The following is an 18,664-nucleotide window of genomic DNA, read 5'->3' as shown; positions in this document are numbered from 1 at the left end:
CCTCGCTGGGACAGTATGAGGGGTCAGTAGGGAGCCCAGGCTTCCCGGGGCTGCCCACTGGAAACAGGCCAGCTAGGGCAAGGGTGTGAGCACTGGCGTCCCCGTTTGGCCAGTAAGCGGGGGAAGAGAGGCAGAACAGAGTCAGGTAACCAATCTCTTGAGTACAGGGCAGAGGGAAAGGAGCCCTGGCTTTTTTCAATAGGAGGGGAAAAAAAAGCCAGAATGGGACCTTAAGACAAACCTTCTTTCAGTTTCTTGCAGAAGAAAGGCTGGTCATAGAAGTTGGGGAGCAGTCTTTTAAGGGTGAGGTGAGCAGTTGGGAGCATTGATGGTTGAAGATCAAATGATTTGGGCAGTCAATGACCGTTCCCCCAACATGCAGTAACAATCAACATTCTCTCCCCTGCCCCAACTCCAAGCGCACCTCAAAGAAGCAATGGACAGGGCGTGCTTTCCCAATTCTGTTTAATTCTGAAAACACAAATGCTAGAGGCCCAGAGCCAGCCCACGTGATTGGAATGCCTGCAACCTGCCTTGGGCCCCAGAAGAGCCCAACAAGGTCAGGCTCCTCCCTGCTCGGAATGGGAGAAGCCTTGGAGAGCTTCCTTATCAGGCCCACGTGGGAGCTGCTGACTCTGCTCCGAGAGCAGGATTTCTGCCTTGAAAGCAAATGCACTAGCCTTAGAAGTGTACAGTGTGTACTTCTTACTCTCCTCCAGGTCATGACCCGCATGTCTCCTGTTTGCCTCCCATGGCCAGGGTCAGGGTTTTGTGGGACAGGTGACCTTGGCCCCACATAAACTGCTTGCCGCCTCTCTCCTTAACCCAGTCTTACCCATGTGACTTTGTTTTACACACATTGTGTTGATTTACCCAGAAATGGGTGACCTCTTACTCCTTAACCTGGCTCAGGGGGAGGGGACATAAAGCAGTTTTGGCTGTGGTGGTGTCTGTCTGAAGGGAAAAGTCATGGTCAGGGAGGAGACCACGCTTGGGTTGGGAGCGGGGTATGTATATGTGTGGGGTGAGGTTTGCCTGGTTCTGCCTCCCACCTGCTCCAAGAGTCAGGCGTTCCTCCTTATCGGATTCTTAACTCAGTAGAAACACGGGAACTGCTTGAAGTAGCCCCTGGGGCTGCCTGTCTCCAAAGTGTTGAGACAGGAGCAAAACCTTTCCCTAGCTGTGACCTTAGGAGTCTAAGGGCACAAGCAGAAAGGTAGAGATCCCTCCACCAGGGATTCGGGGGAAGGGGGGAAAGAGGGGCTTCCCCCTGGCACCTGAGGTCTAGAGAACAGGAACCAAATGTGTTCAGTGTGTGGGCTGGAGGAAAAGGGGTACATCTCGGAGCGGGGCTAGTAAGTCAATACAGACCTAGTCTGTGCTACTCCTCTCTCCCTTACCCACGGAGCTCCGTCACGCCCCGATCTCCACATCGATTACCTTCCCTGAGCCTTGGTCTGGCACAGGGGCGCATCTTACTGGGGAAGACATTCCGGGGGAGCTGGAGGAAGTAAGGCCGAGGTCTGCTGCACCTCTCCAGCTGAGGTGAGGGCCCCAGTGGGGTCACGGCCCGCCCTCCCGCTGCAGAAGTGCAGCACTGCCCTCTGGTGCTGAGCTGGAGAATAACACCCTTGTCAAGGCGAGGAGGGAGCCTGGGGCCCCTAAGTCCTAGTACCAGAAGGCAAAAGGACCACCCGTTCTGTCTCTTGGTTTTCTGGTGCCACCCCTCCTTTTTTTGTATTACATTATGTATCATTAAAGTGAAATAAATACTTGACCCTCCCCCACGATGTAGGGAAGCTACAGGAACTAAGGTAAGAGTAGGAGTACAGCTCCCTCTTGGGAAGGGGCTGTGCCCTGGGTCCCCCGATTCCTAGCCGTTCAGAATAAACCAGATCTGGGGGAGAAGGCTGCATCCGTGGGGGCCTCTGGAGCCTCCTTTCAGCCCCTTTGGGATTCATAAGAAGGAGCAGCAGCTGGGCTGTTTCTTCTGGGACTCCACAAAGTCTCGGATCTGGAAGTGGGGCCCCTCGGGCTGCCACAGGGCTCTGTACTTCAGCTCCCTTGAAGAGGAAGAAGCAGTGGGCTGGGCAGGGAGTGAGGAACTGCACCCTCCCTGCTCCCATGGCCCGGGGCTACTGGACCTAGAAGGCGCGATGCCTGTAGGGCCAGAGGCTGCTCCAGGGGCCGGGCCCTACTGGATTCCCAGATGGTGCCACCCCGCCCCACATGATTCCCGTCCGTGCTCAGCTCTTACTTGGCAATGGCCAGAAAGGCTAACTCCACATTCATGCCCGTCTTGGCGCTGGTCTCCATGAAGGGAACTCCGTACTCCTGCCAGGAAGAGAATGTCCTCAGGGCCAGCCTCTGGCTGCCCCCACCCCTCGTCCTGCCCACGGGCAGTCACTTACCCTGGCCAGTGTCTCTCCGTCCTCCGAACGGATCACCCTCTCATTGCTCACATCCGCCTGTCAAGCCCAGGTGGGTCACTCTGGGGAAGGAAACCACCCCGGCCGGCCCCTCTCCTGCCTGGGCTGGCCCCTTTACCTGCAGGAGCAGCCACTGCCTGCCCTCTGCTGGTGGCCTGTGGGACTGCGGGTGGTATGATTGGCTTGGAGCCTGGGTTTCTGCCTTGCTCAGGCTGAGTTACCCAACTCCCAGCCAGGGGATCCCACTGCCACTTGGGGAGATGGGAAACTCTCCTTTGGAGGGGTGTGGTGACCAGCCTCAGAGGGGTGACAGTAGTTGGGACTCGGGTTTTAGCTCTTCATCTGTGACTACTTTACTGGGATCCAGTGGGGGCTGAGCGTCTGGGCATCCCTGGTCTCTCAGACGGCAGGCAGCTTGGGCTTTCCCTGGAGGGGGCCATTTCCAAAGTGTTAAGAGGGCAGATGAGATGGGCTGAAGCTGCCAAATAGGTCTAACCCTTTACCTGGAGTCTGGGAAGAATCCTCTGCTGGAAGGCCATGCAACTAACCCTCTTGGGGCTTGTGTGGGGCTCGTGAGAGGGGAGGTGCAGGGATGGGTTCGCTCACCTTGTTGCCCAGCAGCATGATCACCACATCCCTCTGGGCGTACTCATGAATCTCAGTGAGCCAGGCCTGTGGGAGAGGGTGAGCTGAGCCAGGCCGTGCCTGAGAACCAGTCCTTCTCCCCTCCCTCTGCCCTGTCCTTCTTCTGCCTCTTTGTTCTGGTCTCTCTGGTCCGGATCAGCCTTCCTTGACCCAACCCCAAGTGTGCAACTCCCCGTTCTATGGACGATGCAGATGGTAGAGCTTTATCTCCTAAATCAGCTAGCAGTCCCCAGCGATTTCCCGGAGTGACTCACAGAGGATTCTAGCGACACGTAAGGGCTTAGTGATCGAAAAGATTGTGATGGATTAGTGATGTCTGCCAGGAGCATGGAGTTGGCGTTGGAGGTGGCGATGCACGTGCTGTGGATTTCCATCCTCTGTATCAGCTGCTTTATATCTACGTGTTTTGGTCCCCGAGCACCCCCCGCCCCCCATGTGCCTGCCAATCCCCTGAGATCAGGGAGATGTGAAACCCTTATGGTGCTGTACGCACTCAGTGCTTGCACTTACTGACTTTTTATCCCTACTCTGCAGTAGTTTGGCGAGGACACACCTGCTCACTGAATCACTGTCTGCCACCTGGGTAGTTGTCCAGGGCGGAGCTGGGTCCTGGGCGAACCCTGTCGGGAGCTGCACTCACGAGCCACAGCCAGGGCTGAGCCGGTGGCACAGACACCCAGCGGCCTGCCTGGCCTTCCCGCCCACAGGCCGACCAGCTGTCCAGTGGCAGCTTATTCCTTCTGAGTCACAGCGTAGGTGTTTTAAAAAGGGCAGCGGTGTCCCCTGCTCTGTCCCCTTCCCCACAAAGCAGGAAGCAGTCCTCGCTCCGGAGGGCCCGCCTTGCCCGCTGCCGGGTGGCGCGTGAAGGGGACCTACCCGGATATTGTCGAAAGAAGACTTGTTGGTGATGTCATAGAGCAGGAGCAAGGCTGCAGGGGGAGAGAGAGATCACACAGGGGACGTGGGGCAGAAGGATGGGTCTTCCAGGCGGGCTGGGGAAGGGCTTACCCTGGGCATCTCGGTAATAAGCGTGGGTGACACTGCGGAACCGCTCCTGCCCGGCTGTATCCCAGATCTAGGAAGGGATGGACAGACGGTCAGAGGGAGGCAGTGCGCCGGGGCCGGGCTCTGCGGAGGGAACCCACGCTGGAGTCCGACAGCTGTGTGTGTGGGCGGGGGATGCTTCCTGCTCTAGGGGCTCGGGGCCTTCCGAACATCCGATGATGTCCGCGGTGGTATTACGGAGCTCACGAGCTCATTCAGGCTGCGGCCTCTTCCCTAGCCCAGAGCTTGGAGGCGTCCGGTCTCCCGGAGCCGATGAGACCTGGGAAACTGGAGAGGAGCTGGAGAAGGGCAAGCCGGTCTGCAGGCACGTGGAGAGAGCGGCCGTTGAGCCTTTGACAGTAGAGTGTGCCTGGGAACTGCTTTTTGCGCCCTCGCACAAAAGAAAAGCACAAAAGCTGTTTCCTCTGGGCCCCACAGGAAATTGCCCCAGGCTCAGGGCAGGGCTGCAGGCCTCCTGCGGTTTCGGTGCAGAGTAGGGGCGGGGCCCTCCATCCTCCCCCCTCCCCGGCGGTTCTGGACTTTTCTCTCACCTGCAGCTTCACCCGCACACCGTCCACGGTCACCACTTTGTTCTGAAAGAGACAGGGGCAGGGGGAGGGTGGGTTTGGATGGCAGGGGAGGCTTGGATCCTTCACGTCCTACAGAGCGGCAGACGGTCTGTTCTGGTTGCTTCCCGGGGTTCGAGGGGGTGCAGTGAGCCCCAGAGACATCTCCAGCCAGATTTCCTCTTCAGGGCAGCAGGACCCCGTCTCCAGATGCCCCCCTCCCGCTCCCCACCCCCGGCCATGGCAGAATTCTTCTGGGGACTCGTCTGCTCCTCTTAAAACACGCCAGGGCCTGACTCTCCCGATCTCAGCAGGTGACTCAGGGCTGGACACTGGGGGCCCCGCCTCTTTCTCACTTTCATCCGTGCCTCCTGGAGCTCAGCCCCAGCATGCAGAACCGAGCCCTTAGAGATAAGATGCCCGCTTCCTCCACCCGGCACATCCTGGGCACAGCAGAGGAGGGGTCTGCAGGGTGGTCTTTCCGTCTAGCTGTTCACTAGTTCTCCGAAGTGAAGCTTCGGTTCCTTCCCACTGGGAGGGAGGCAGCCGGCGTCTACATAGCCTGCCTCCCCCCCACCCCCAACTTCGGTTAGACCTTATTGTGCTGGACCCTGTGGGTGGAGAATGGCCGAGCACTATACAGCCCTGACGCGGGTTTTGTAAGGGTGCGTTCCTCGAGACCACAGGGAGGGAGGCTGATGAGCTTGGCTTTTCAACCCAGTGCAGTGGGGTGCTTCCAGGAACTCCAGAAAGACCCGTTGAGCTCTGAGGCCTTGCCAGAGGGGCCTAGCTCAGAGGGCCATGAGCAAGACAGTGGAAGGCCAGGAAGCTCAGCTCCCACCCTGGGATGTGTCCGCCCTGCTGTGGGGCAGAATTTTAAGACTCCGTGTGTCATTGCTCAGATTCTGTAGGTGGGCAGAGAGCCCCCCACCATGCCTGGACTCCTTGAACCTGGCCCCTTCTGTGGTCCCAAAGGGGAGCACCCCTGGTGTCCGCTGGGGAGTGGCCCAGAGCGGCTTTGAGGAGCCAGGGCCGGAGAGGACAGCACGCTGCGCCCGAGCCCTGGCCTGCCCCGGCTTGCTGCTGGCAGGAAGAGCCTGCCGCCACCTCACCCTGAAGTCTATGCCGACCGTGGCTAGGAAGGTCCCGGACAGGAAGGCCCCGTCTTTGAATTGGATCAGCAAACAGGTTTTGCCAACGCCTGAGTCTCCCAGAAGCATCACCTAGGAGATGGGGTGGGGGGCAGAGGCAGTTATTGGGGAGTTGGGGCAAATTTCTGGGCTTCCAGGGTGAGACCCTGGAAAGAGGGGCAGAGGGCCGGAGAGCCAGATGGCCAGGGAAGGCTGCTGTCTGTACTGAGGGCCACCTGCTTCTAGAAAGCCCGATGCTGTCTTCACCCTTTCTCTCCTCTTGACTCCTTGGCTCAGCTCATTTCTCAGGCCCTCCCTCTGACTCTCCTGTGCTCACCCAGTTTCCTGGAAGCCCGCGTTGAGACCTCAGCACTCAGAAGTCAGCAGATGTGCTCCGTGGCCCCAAAGAACCACCACTTCCAGAAAGGAGGTGTTAATACTGTGGACAGGGATTATCACCCCAGGGAGGCTATCGGATCTGATAGGGGCAGGCATGGTTGTATGCAAAAGCACGTTCTAAAATTACCACTGCTGTTGTTTTCTTTTCTTTTTCTGGTCATAGAATTCATCTGAAAGTCTCTAATGACATTTTATGTTTATAAAAAGGGTTGCATGGACTAGGGAGGATTGAAATTTATACCGAAACGGGGAGACGATGAGTCTGAAGTTCCTTCTGCAGAACCTCCCTGGTGGGACAGATGGATGCAAATTAGCATCTCTGGGTCGCTTTAGGGGAGGGAATGTGGGGTGGGGTGTGTCCCTGCCCTGTGTTGTCTGGTCAGTCTCTGCTCATGATCTTCTTTCAGGGACAAGACAAGCGGGGACAGGGAAAGGGAGCCTTCTGTCCAGTCATTCCTCAAGCTTGGAGAACAGCGGTCTGGACCTAATGCTGGAATCTTCCCAGTTGGCTGGTTAGATACTTAATGGGTTGAGCAGGGACTAGGTTTGAGTTATTTTTGAGGCTCTGACCTTGATAGTGGAGCCCAAAGGCATTCCTGCTGTGGGCATGGGGTACTAGGATTAGCTAACTTTGGTGGAAAGGTACAGGCACTGAGCAAAAGGCTGGGGTCCTGGCTTGTAAATGGCTACTGGGGGACTTTGGGAAGATTCTTTAACTGTTCTATGGCATAGTTCCCACAGTGGCTAGAAGGGAGGAAGGATAATTTCACTGAGGACTCTTTGGAGTCTGTTAATGACTTGGACCAAAAATGCTGATGTCAAGTGCCTGAGACCCAGGGAAGAGTGGCCTGGGGCTGGGTACTCCCTGCCTGTGGCCCCCATCCCCTCTCATTTGGCCCAAGGAGCTCCTGCCAGGCTCCTCCCACAGATGCTGCCTGGCCCAGGGGAGATGGAGGGCTGGAGGTCGGCGAGCCCTCTGGAGCCAGCCCTTCTCCCTGGCTCCTGTGTCCTGGCCCCTGAGGAGGAAGGAGGGAGGGTGAGCTCCTGCAACTTTTCAGATCACAGCTGTCTTGAACAAAAGAATCTTACCAACCTCGCACCAACCTCCCCCCGGCCAGGCGATTCCACCAAACACAACTGCCCAGCCTTGCCACCTCCTAGGCAAACAGGCCAGCAGGCTTCTCAGGCCAGGAGGTCAGGCTGTCCCCACCAGCCTGGGGCCTGGGCCTTAGCAGCTCCCCCTCCCCTGAAGGCACAGGGGCCCATTTCCTGCCACCAGCCCACACAGGACGCCTATCTCAACGGCTCTGGGTGGGTGACTTGCAGAGTGGCTTCCCCTGAAAGACTGGGGGGTAGGGGCCCCAGCTCCTAGTGAGAGAGAGCCTGGGGTGGGGTGGCGGAGGCCCCGAGGGACAGGAAGAGGCCGGTCTCCTTCAAGGCCCTGCAACATGACACAGGGCAGCCCCTCACTCCTCCCCAACCTTACAGAGAAAGAGTGGAAGCTCTGTGCCCCCTCAGCCCCTCGTTCAGAGTTCCCGGTCCCTGCCTCCTCCTGGGGCCCAGAGGGAGGTCAGACAGACCAGAGTCCGTCGCCTGGCTCACCTGCTTCTGTCCAGGGCTGCCCCCTGCAGAGGGATCCAGCCCCAGAGAGGTGACCTAAGCTAGCCTGCAGGGGACTTGGGACTAACCAAGAGAATCTTTCCCAGGTTCTAAAAATTCTCAGGCGGGGCAGCATGTTGGTTAGCAACACCCTCCTGGAGGAAGGCGGGAGGCAATGGCTGCGGGAGCAGAGGGGAGGTGGTGGGGCTCGGGGGGGCAGGGGGGCACCCGGGGACCTACGGAGTTTCAGGCCTAAGGGTTTGACACCTGATGCTGGGTCTCCGCGGGGAGCTCAGCTGGGGAAGACATTAAGGACAATTGCTCCGCCGCCAGGGGGCGTCCCCTCCTCGTCTCCAGGCATCCCCATATTCCAGCGTTTGGGGGAGCCTGGGCGCAGGAGGGTTGTGCACTTAACCCGTACGGAGAAGCACGGGTTCCCGGGAGATCACAGCAGTCAGGGTGCAGCAAAAGAAAATGGGGTTTCCGCCATGTGGGGAGTCCTTCAGTCCTTCTAACCCCCCTCTCCCCACCCTGGCTGAGCCAGCCCCGAGCCCTAGACTAGGGCGTAGAGCCAGGGGCTGTCTCCACCCTTCCTCCCTGCTCGGGGAGACCCGGCTCCTTGGGGGAAGGGCTGAGTCCAAAGCAGACGCAGCCAGAAAGGGGGTTGGACCGGGGTCTCAGGGCCAAGGGCGTGGGGAAGGGGTGGCCCTCAGAGCAGGCTGGGGAGTCCCTAGCGCTGGGCGCAGTGCCCACCCACCTTGCCCGTGACATCGTAGCTCGGACTGCAGGGCGGGGAGTCCTCGGGGGCCTCTCCATCCCGAGTGACAGCGGCGCCAGACATGCCCGTCCTGTCCCCTGGACCAGAGGTGAGCTAGGGCTGGCGGCGGGCGAGGGACAGCGCAGGGACCGCCCCGCTTTAGGCTCCACCCCATCCTCCCACCCTCCACCGCCCCGGCCCGGACCCCGACAGGCTCCTCCCTTCGTCCGGCCACCCAGACGACACCTGCCCCTAGAAGGCTGGCTCGCGAGGGCGCGCACGACCTCGGGTCAACGCCTCTGGGGCAGGACTGGCCGGGCCTCGCGCTCTGGGGAGACGGGCCAAATCCAGCCCCAGGACCGGTCCCCCAAGGTCGCCCGCGGCGCGGGTTAGGTTCCCCGGGTAACTGTCCCTGGAAATCCAGCCTGACTCGCAGGGTCCGGCATGCGGGGCCCCGCGGTCAGGCGCCCCGGTTCTCGCTGCCGCTGCACAGCGCGGCCTGCAGGCGGCGCCCGAGCCCCGGCCAGCTGGAGGCCCGACGGGTGTCCCTGGGTCGCGGTTGTGGGCTGGGGACTCTAGAGAGCGACCGGGCGCTGCTTTTGAGAGGAGACGTGCGTGGTGAGGAAGGCGCTCAGGCAGTTTTGCTTTTGCTAATGCACCCCAGCGCGAGGTCATCTGAATATGATTTTAGTCACCCACTGAAATTCACCTTGCCCCACATTTACACTGAGGTTTCTCACGGTCCCTAACGGGGTGCTAGGACTTTGACCCTTTAGAGTGTAGATCACCTTTCATTTCTCCCTGACCTGTTGGGCAGCGCCCAGAATGAGCCATCCTGGGAAAGCCTTCCCCCACCAACACCTCCCAATCTGGGAACTCCTGAAGGCGGGGCTGGCCTTATGCTGCCTGGCCCTGGACCCCAGGCCCTGGTCCCCTGGCCTGAAGCAGGCCTTAAATGGTTAGTATTAAATGAATTCATGAAGCCGCGGATCATTTTAAGCAGGACATCCCAGCAATCCTGCAGCTCTTGGTGACAGAGAGTGGGAGTGTGAGCGGTTTTGTCCCTAGTAGGCTTCAGGGGCTCTGTGGCCATATTACAAAGGGACTGACTGAGGGTGCATAGGGGGGAGGGGCACCTGCACCCTTTGACTTAGGTGTTGGAGGTAAGACAAGCAGGTGTGGCTTATCGGAGACTACAGGCCTGATGGGGACTGTGTGTCCAAGTGCCCCTAGCCCTGTGATTTTTGGCAGCGGCTGGAGCTGTTTTCTGGCGCTGGGCCTCAGAGAGCCAGCTATGGGAGCCGAGGAGCTGTCTGGTTCCCTGCAGACGTGTTTTCGCCTGCTGTTTGGATGCCAGAGTCACCTGCTGCGAATAACACCCCAGCCCACTCTGAGCTCTTAAGTGCTCACACTGGAACCCTGCAGGGGCAGTGGCTTTCAGAGCAAGAGGGTAATGGATGACGGGAAATGAGAGCGAGGAGGTGGCCTGGCCCTCGCTCCCCTTCCCCTGCAATGGGTTGCATTACGTCCCTCAAAGCATCTGTGGCTGTCCTAGCCCCTAGTCCCTCAGAACGGGACCTTATTTGGGAGGGGGGTCGTTGCAGATGTGACTAGTTAAAACGAAGTCGTACAGGAGTCGCGTGGGTCCTTAATCCAGTACGACCCTGTAAGAAGACCAGCAGACACACAGGGAGGAGAGGCTCTGCGAAGACAGAGCTGGAGACTGGGGTGCTGCAGCTACAAGCCAAGAGGTGCCAAGGGTTGTCGGGAGCCGCCAGAAGCTGGAGGAGGCCAGGAAGGAGCCCCTGCTAGAGCCTGCGGAGGGGAAGGTGGGCTTCTGACTTCCAGCTCTGGTTTGTGTTGTCGGCTCGACCAAGACCGTCCTTTGTCCTGTGGTCGGTTTGGGGGAGCCAGGCCTGTCCTGTGTCAGTCTGCTTCAGGCTCTCTGTCTGACCACATTCTTTCTTCCTTCTTAGAGGCCAGGTGCCACATTTTTCTTATCAGGCTAGTGACAAAATTTGGAGGTCCCACCCTTATGCGTCTGTGGAGTGTGAGTCAGAGTGTTCCCACTCACATCCACACCCATGTCTGCCCCACTGTCCGCCCTCCGAGTCTGACAGGTGGAAGGATGGGCGTGGAGTGGGGGGAGATGGCTGGTGGCTGTAAGGGCACCCTGTGACCTCATGTGCTGAGGGGCAGATGGGGAACAGGCCCCTGGTGGGGGGAATGCCTGGCATGGCAGCCTGGTCCCAGGTCTCAGGAATTTTCTGGGCAACCTTCCTCTCCTGGGACTCAGCCCTGCCCTTCCCAGCACTCTGAAGGCAGGTCATAAGGAAACACTGGGCGCTGGTGTCTCGGGTTGGATTCCGGGCCCCTGGTACACACGCTGGCCAGGCTTTCATTTCTGCTTTACTCTGAATCCCTGGCCATCCGGTGTCCTTGCCTTCCTTCCTGTGATCCAAAGGGCAAGCCCAGTTTCTGGGGTCCTCTTGCCTCTTCCCACCAAGTGTGATGCTGCTGCATCCTAGGCCTAAGTGTGGTCCCACAGGCCCTGTGATCTGCTCCATCCTGATCCTGAGGATATCCAGGGAGAGACAGAGTGCTAAGAATACGTTAGTTCTTGGCCTGCCAGTTCCCTAGGACCCACACAACAGTGTTAAATTTGACTGTACTTAGAATCTGAAGTCATCCCTTTGCCTCTCCACATTCTTCTTGCCCTGGAAGGAGGACCTGAGCGATCTGTATCAAGATATTCTTTCTAGTTTCCGGTTGGGTCTAGCCAGTGGGGAGTTCCAGGAGGAGATGAGAGATCAGGAAGGGAGACGGTGGGAGGGAGCTGACTTGCGGCCCTGGCTAGCTCCCAGGAAGGTGGGGAGTACATGTATTTCTCCACTGAGGGTCAGAGCTCCTGGTAGCCTGCCCTCCCCCTGCAGGCCTTTGTCCCTGGGTTCTGGTAGTAGTTTGCTCCTCTTGTGTTTTTGTTTGTTTGTTTTTTTGTTGTTGTTATGGTTTTTTAGGCTAGGGCTGGACCCGAGGCCCTGCACTATGCACAGGCATTGCACCAACCTGCCCCCCTTCCCCAACACCTGCCTCTACCTTGGTAAGTAGTCTTCATATTAAACCTTGAATGATCCAATGTGAGCGTCCACCAGTTTCCTGCTGGGACCCTGACAGAGACACACCAGGGCCCCGGAGTCTGGGGGCACTTACTGTGAATCCGATGCCCACGGTGGCCGAGAAGGAGCCTGGGATGAACTTGCCCTGGTCGAACTGAACCAGCAGAGAGGTCTTCCCCACGCCGCTGTCACCCACAAGGATGGTCTGAAAGGGAGCAAGAGAGGGATGAGAGTCTGCATTGGGAGTTGGGCTTCCGAGACACCATTGTGGCTATGGGAGGGAGCTCCTTCTAAACACACACACACACACACACACACACACACACACCCCAAACCCTTGATTCCTTAATTGAAGTCACTGAAGAGACATAGAAGGGACCCTGTTTCACCCCCTGTTAATGAACATCCGAGGTGACCATGAGAACTTGCCTCTCAGACTTCCCACCATAGGGTCATAATTGACTGAGAGGCCCCACTGTGTCCTCTGAGTCCCCCATAGATGTGTTTTCACCAAGGCCATCCTTATCACGGGCAGTTCCCAGCCAAAGACAGAGTGTAGCAGGGTCACTGAGGCAGGACTGTTTCTGGGAGACACAGGACTCCCCTTATGGCTGAATTTGGCTTGAGGACGATTTTACAGATCCTTCCAGAGATTGCATGGTGGTCTCCTTCACTTGGGGTCAGACCTGCCTCATGGTCTGTGGGATCTCCCTGCCTTTCCCGGCTTCTACCCCACTTCTTCTTCTTCTGCTTCTTTTTTTTTTGTTAAATTATATTTATTTATTTATTTGACAGACAAGGGATCACAAGTAGGCAGATAGGCAGGCAGAGAGAGAGGGGGAAGCAGGCTCTCCACTGAGCAGAGAGCTGATGCGGGGCTTGATCCCAGGACCCTGAGATCATGACCTGAGCTGAAGGCAGAGGCTTAACCCACTGAGCCACCCAGGTGCCCCACTTCTTCATTTTTAAAAAAAAATATTTTATGTATTTGAGAGAGAGAGAGAAAGAATGGGGGGAGGGGCAGAAGGAGAGAGACAAGCAGACTCCCCGCTGAGCACAGTGCCCCACATGGGGCTCAGTCCTGGGACCCTGAGATCATGACCTAAGCCAAAGTCAGACTCTTAACCAATTGAGCCACTCAGGTGCTCCTACCCCACTTTTTTCATACGTATTTCCCTTAATAAATTCCCTGCACTTTTAGTTCTCTTTGGCACCAGATTCTTGAGAGAGTAACACAATGGGTTTCCTGTATGGGAGAGTCTTAAAAAATTTTTTAAAAATCAGAATGTCTGGACATATGCCTTGGGAAGAGTTGGCACTTGGCCCTGGAACATTGGAGAGGACAGCATTTCAAGAGAAGCAGAGTTTGGGAAAGGCAGGAATGGCAACTACTGTACCTGAAGGAAGTAGTGGGGAGAGTTAGTTGGGAAGGTCAGGTGAAGAAAATCATAAGCAATAGAGACGAAACATACATATACCTGGAAGCTGGTACTCAGCAGACTCTCAATGAATGAATGAATGAATGAATGGGTGGATGGATGGATGGATGGATGGTTGGATGAATGCGTTGTAAATGCCTTAGTTTCAAAATAGACAATAGCTAGTTTCCAAAGACAAGCATTCAAAGTCATTGGAAAGGCTCATCTCAATCAAGAGATACCAACTTCAGCTGGACTTGCAAAGCCATAAAGACACAAAACACCAAAAATATAAAAGCATAGTGATTGACAGGGTCTCCTGAGGTTGGACCTATGGCCCAACACTGTTTGGCTCTGACAGTGGCATTGAATGGGCAGCAGGGTAAACATGAGATTGTTTGTGACGTTGACTTTGGATGTCCCTGACTGTGGTTCTATTCAACTTTTATTTCCTTCTGGGTTAGAGGGCTCCATTTGTTTGTTGTGTGCAGTGGCTTTAATAATTTACATCTCAAATCAAGCCTCCTTGGGCTTGAAGAAGTGCTTCCTACAGAGACTATTCCAGAAGGGAAGGGGTCAGTCCCTCCATGTCCACCTTCTCCATTTACTAGAAAATATAATCCATTGACATTCTTTTCTCTTTTATCCTTTTCCTTTTCAGGGTGAAGGATTCACTTTCTTCTCTCATCATATGAAAACAGTTCCATCTTCTTGGCACCTTCTCTGGTTTGTTGGAGGGCCAAGGTCCAGGGTGACAGGGTTTAGCATTCCAGGTCCTGCTGAATCCCGGGGCACGGGCAGGATGCTGCTGCCATGTTTTGGTGCAGAACTTCTGAAAATCCTATATTCAAACCTGGCTTCCAGGTCAGTAGAAAGATGTTTGTCAGAGAAGGAAGAGAGAACACACTTGATTTGATAGCTTTTTTAAAGCTTGATTTAGAACATTAAACTATTTTTTTTTTTTTAAAGATTTTTATTTATTTATTTGACAGAGATCACAAGTAGGCAGAGAGGCAGGCAGAGAGGCAGGCAGAGAGAGAGGAGGAAGCAGGCTCCCCGCTGAGCAGAGAGCCCGATGCGGGGCTCGATCTCAGGACCCTGAGATCATGACCCGAGCCGAAGGCAGAGGCTTTAACCCACTGAGCCACCCAGGCGCCCCTAGAACATTAAACTATTGAGACATATGGTATATGGACTTAATTTGTATTCTAGCCTTGGTCCCCCAAATTTTAGGGATGAGTCTGCCTAAATCCATTACCTTAGATACACAATGGAGTTACTCTCTCCACAACAGCTGCCAGGATTTTCCTGAAGTTTCTCTAGGTTGCCTCCAGATTTCACTGCTTAGGGAAACTGAATGTCAACCTCAGATCCAGATTTTCCATTGTACCTTCCCTTCCTTGGAGCACTTGTGAAAATGTTAATTAATCACGGTTCTAGCAGAAACTTATGTCCCAACTTTGCCACCATTCAGACAGGTGTTTTTGTTCTTTTTTTTTTTTTTTAAAGATTTTATTTATTTATTTGACAGAGAGAGAGATCACAAGTAGGCAGAGAGGCAGGCAGAGAGAGAGGAGGAAGCAGGCTCCCTGCGGAGCAGAGAGCCCGATGCGGGGCTCGATCCCAGGACCCCGAGATCATGACCTGAGCCGAAGGCAGTGGCTTAATCCACTGAGCCACCCAGGCGCCCCTGTTTTTGTTCTTTTTGAAGAAGATTTAACTTCTTTTTTTTTTAATTCAAACATATATTGTATTATTAGTTACTGGGGTAAAATTTAGTGATTCGTCTGTTGTGTAGAACACCCAGTGCTCGTTGCCGTCAAGTGTCCCTCACAATGCCCATCACCTTCCTCCCACCCACTTCCCCTCCAACAGCCCTCAGTTTGTTGTTATGTCTTAAGTCATTTTGTTTATTGTTTCTATTTGGGCTTCATCCACTTCCAAAAGGAACTTGAGGTGGCTTAAAGCAAAACTATACCAGAGGGTGAATAAAGATGCTGCCTGAGGAAATCTTCTGTCCCACAGTGAATTGGCTTATTCCTATAACTGAGCATTACATTTGCTTCTAGATTTCCTGGCAGCCAAGACAAAATGGGACAACAGATGGGGTATGTAGTACTTACTGGTTGAGTTTTTTCAATCAGTGAGTATTTTCTCCTGCGATGCAGAGAGGAATCTCTTAGGTGGATTCTTATATAAGGGGCCTTGAGTGACAAAATGGGCAATTGTCATTTTGCAGAAAATGCAAAGTTTTTCCTATAGCTTTATTTTTTTTCTTTTCAAAACAATTTTTAAATTATTTTATTTATTTATTTATTTGATAGAGAGAGAGAGAGAGAATGAGAGACAGAACACAAGCAGGGAGAGTGAGAGAGGGAGAAGCAGACTCACTGCTGAGCAGGGAGCCCAATGCGGGACTTGATCCCAGGACCCTGGGATCATGACCTGAGCCAAAGGCAGACACTTAATGACTGAGCCACCCAGGTGCCCCTCTTTTCAAATTTTTATTTAAATTCTAGTTAGTTAACATATAGTGGATTTTGGTTCCAGGAGTAGAATTTAGTGATTCATCACATATGTATAACACCCAGTGCTCATCACAAGTGCACTTCTTTTTTTTTTTTTTTTTTTAAAGATTTTATTTATTTGACAGAGATCACAAGTAGGCAGAGAGGCAGGCAGAGAGAGAGGAAGGGAAGCAGGCTCCCCGCTGAGCAGAGAGCCTGATGTGGGTCTAGATCCTAGGACCCTGAGATCATGACCTGAGCCGAAGGCAGAGGCTTTAACCCACTGAGCCACCCAGGTGCCCACAAGTGCACTTCTTAATACCTATGACACGCCTAACTCATCCTCTACCCTCCTCCCTCCATAAACCTCAGTTTGTTCTCTATTATTAAGAGTATCTTATGGTTTGCTTCTCTCTCTCTCTTTCCTTCCCATATGTTCATCTGTTTTGTTTCTTAAATTCCACATTTGAGTAAAATCATGGTATTTGTCGTTCTCTAACTGACTTATTTACTTAGCATAATATACTCTAGCTCCATCCATGTTGTTGCAAATAGAAAGACTTCATTCTTTTTAAAAAATATTTATTTATTTGAGAGAGAGAGAGAGAGAACGAGCATGTGTGAACATGAGTGTGGTGAGGGTCAGAGGGAGAAAAGCTTCAAGCAGACTTCCTGTTGAGCATGGAGCCTGCTGCAGGGCTCCATCTCAGGACCCATGAGATCATGAACTGAGCTGAAACCAAGAGTTGGGCCTTAACTGGCTGAGCCACCCATGCACCCCAAGATTTTTCTTGTTGATGGCTGAGTAGTATTCCATTGTACGTGTACATATGTACACACACACACACACACACACACACACACACACACACACCCTGTATCTTCTTTACCCATGAATCAGTTGATGGACATTTGGGGTCTCTCCACAGATTGGCTATTGTTAATAATACTGCTAGAAACATTGGGGTGCATGTACCCCTTCAAATCTGTATTTTTGGGGCGCTTGGGTGGCTCGTGGGTTAAAGCCTCTGCCTTCGGCTCAGGTCATGATCCCAGGGTCCTGGGATCGAGTCCCACATCGGGCTCTCTACTCAGCGGGGAGCCTGCTTCCTCCTCTCTCTGCCTGCCTCTCTGTCTACTTGTGATTTCTCTCTGTCAAATAAATAAAATATTTTAAAAAATCTGTATTTTTGTATCCTTTGGGTAAATACCTAGTAGTGCAATTGTTGGGTCTAGGGTAGCCCTATTTTTAACTTTTTGAGGAAACTCCATACTGTTCTCCACAGTGGCTGCACCAGTTTGCATTCCCACCAACAGTGTAAGAGGGTTCCCCTTTCTCCATGTTCTTGCCAACATCTGTTGTTTACTGAGTTGTTAATTTTAGCCATTCTGACAGTGTAAGGTGATGTCTCATTGTAGTTTTGATTTTCATTTCCCTGATGATGAGTGATGTTGAGCATCTTCTTATGTGTCTTTTAGCCACCTGGATATCTTCTTTAGAAAAATGTCTGTTCATGTGTTCTGCTCATTTCTTAACTGGATTTCTTTTTTTTTTTCTTTCCTGGGTGTTTGATAAGTTTGATAAGTTCTTTGTATCCTCTAAGTTTTCTATTGACCCTTGCTAAAAGCCAGGACCTGACATTAAATTGTTTGTTAGTGAACACCTCTCAATGGGAGCTGGGCTAATATTGCCTCAGCACCCTGCTTTCCTGTGACTTCGTGGTTTGGGGGGAACATTTAGAAAGGCTAGGTGAACGGGGTAGTTCCTATGGCTCCGAAAGTGGCTCTGAGTGACTTTCTTAACAGGACAAATTCAGATCTGACTGCACAGAAATAGATAGGTAGATCTGACTGCACAGAAATAATGACAGAACATACCGAAATCAAATGAGAAATGACAGAGAGGAAATATTTGCGAGACCGACAAAGGATTAATATATGTAGTAATAGAAAGAGCTCTCAAAAGATTATCTCAATAGGAAAGTGAACAAAGAATATGAACAAGTATATTTTGTGTGTGTGTGTAAATGTGGTTAGTTCTATATGTCAACTTGGCTAGGTGATAGCACTTAGTTACTTAATTAAACAGTAGTTTGTTGCTATGAAGGTATATTAGGGGTGTATAGATTATACATTATAGATATTATTATAGATTTACAATCAGTTGACTTGCAAGTCTTCAATGATCTGGGTGAGCCTCATTCAATTAATTGAAGGAAGTGAGAGCTAAACTGAGGTTTCCCTGAGGAAGAAGGAATTTTGTTCAAGATTGCAGCATCAGCTTGTGCCTGAGAATTTCCAGTCTGCCGGTCTGCCCTGCAGATTTTGGACTTGCCAGGTTCCCAGAGTCAGTTCCTTGAATGAAATCTCTCCTAATGTATTTTATACTGGCACTGTTTCTCTGATACATTCTAACACCTAATGCTTTGATAAAAGTATGATAATGGTCAATATTGGTTGAGATTTGGGGAAATAGGTGCTCCTACATGCACCATTGGTGAGAGGATACATTGAGACATTTTGTTTTGTTTTTAAGATTTTATTTATTTGAGAGAGAGAGAGAACAAGCACAAGCAGGGCTATGGGTGGAGGGAGAGGAAGAGGGAGAAGCAGGCTCCCCACTGGCAAGGAGCCCACTGTGGGGCTCGATCCCAGAGCCCTGAGATCATGACCCGAACTGAAGGCAGACATTTAACTGACCGAGCCACCCAGGCACCCCACTGGGGCATTTTGAAGAACAATTGACAATATCTATCCAAGGTACAAATGCAAATTCCTTTGACTCAGTTCTATGGTTTTACTTGCAAAATTTTACCAAAATGTGCATACAAGGATGTTCATGGTAACATGTGTAAGACCTAATAATTCAGCAACTGGGGCTGCTTAAATAAACTGTAGAGTATCCATGTGATGAAATGCTGTGGAACCCATGGGTTCCCTTCCTCAGGGGCACCTGGCTGGCTCAATCCATGGAGCATGCAACTCTTGATCTCGGGGTCATGCGTTCAAGCCCCACGTTGGGTGTAGAGATTATTTTTTTTAAAAAATGAGGTA

At 53.1% G+C, this 18,664-nt stretch overlaps 1 protein-coding gene across 6 annotated transcripts in view; it reads right to left on the bottom strand.

Annotated features, from left to right (window-relative positions):
- Window positions 1-450: 450 nt before the first annotated feature.
- The window catches only part of RAB37 (RAB37, member RAS oncogene family), a 61,055-nt gene continuing 42,841 nt past the window's right edge, over window positions 451-18,664 (bottom strand). Inside the window, exons 2-10 of one of the 6 annotated variants that reach the window (XM_045985314.1) lie at window positions 11,780-11,890; window positions 5,797-5,907; window positions 4,670-4,711; window positions 4,083-4,149; window positions 3,951-4,003; window positions 3,036-3,101; window positions 2,412-2,468; window positions 2,258-2,334; window positions 451-2,063 (exon numbers count right to left, since the gene is read on the bottom strand). In XM_045985314.1, coding sequence (XP_045841270.1) covers window positions 1,958-2,063; window positions 2,258-2,334; window positions 2,412-2,468; window positions 3,036-3,101; window positions 3,951-4,003; window positions 4,083-4,149; window positions 4,670-4,711; window positions 5,797-5,907; window positions 11,780-11,890 — 690 coding nt within the window. In that variant the 3' untranslated portion in view covers window positions 451-1,957. Of the gene's footprint in view, window positions 2,064-2,257; window positions 2,335-2,411; window positions 2,593-3,035; window positions 3,102-3,950; window positions 4,004-4,082; window positions 4,150-4,669; window positions 4,712-5,796; window positions 5,908-8,569; window positions 8,709-11,779; window positions 11,891-18,664 lie in introns of those variants that run through there. The other 5 variants (XM_045985316.1, XM_045985318.1, XR_006815933.1 and 2 more) reach the window with 5 other exon arrangements.

The sequence above is a fragment of the Meles meles genome, chromosome 18, assembly GCF_922984935.1.
Source record: "Meles meles chromosome 18, mMelMel3.1 paternal haplotype, whole genome shotgun sequence".
Lineage (NCBI taxonomy): Eukaryota > Metazoa > Chordata > Mammalia > Carnivora > Mustelidae > Meles > Meles meles.
This window is presented reverse-complemented; position numbering and strand designations above follow the sequence as displayed.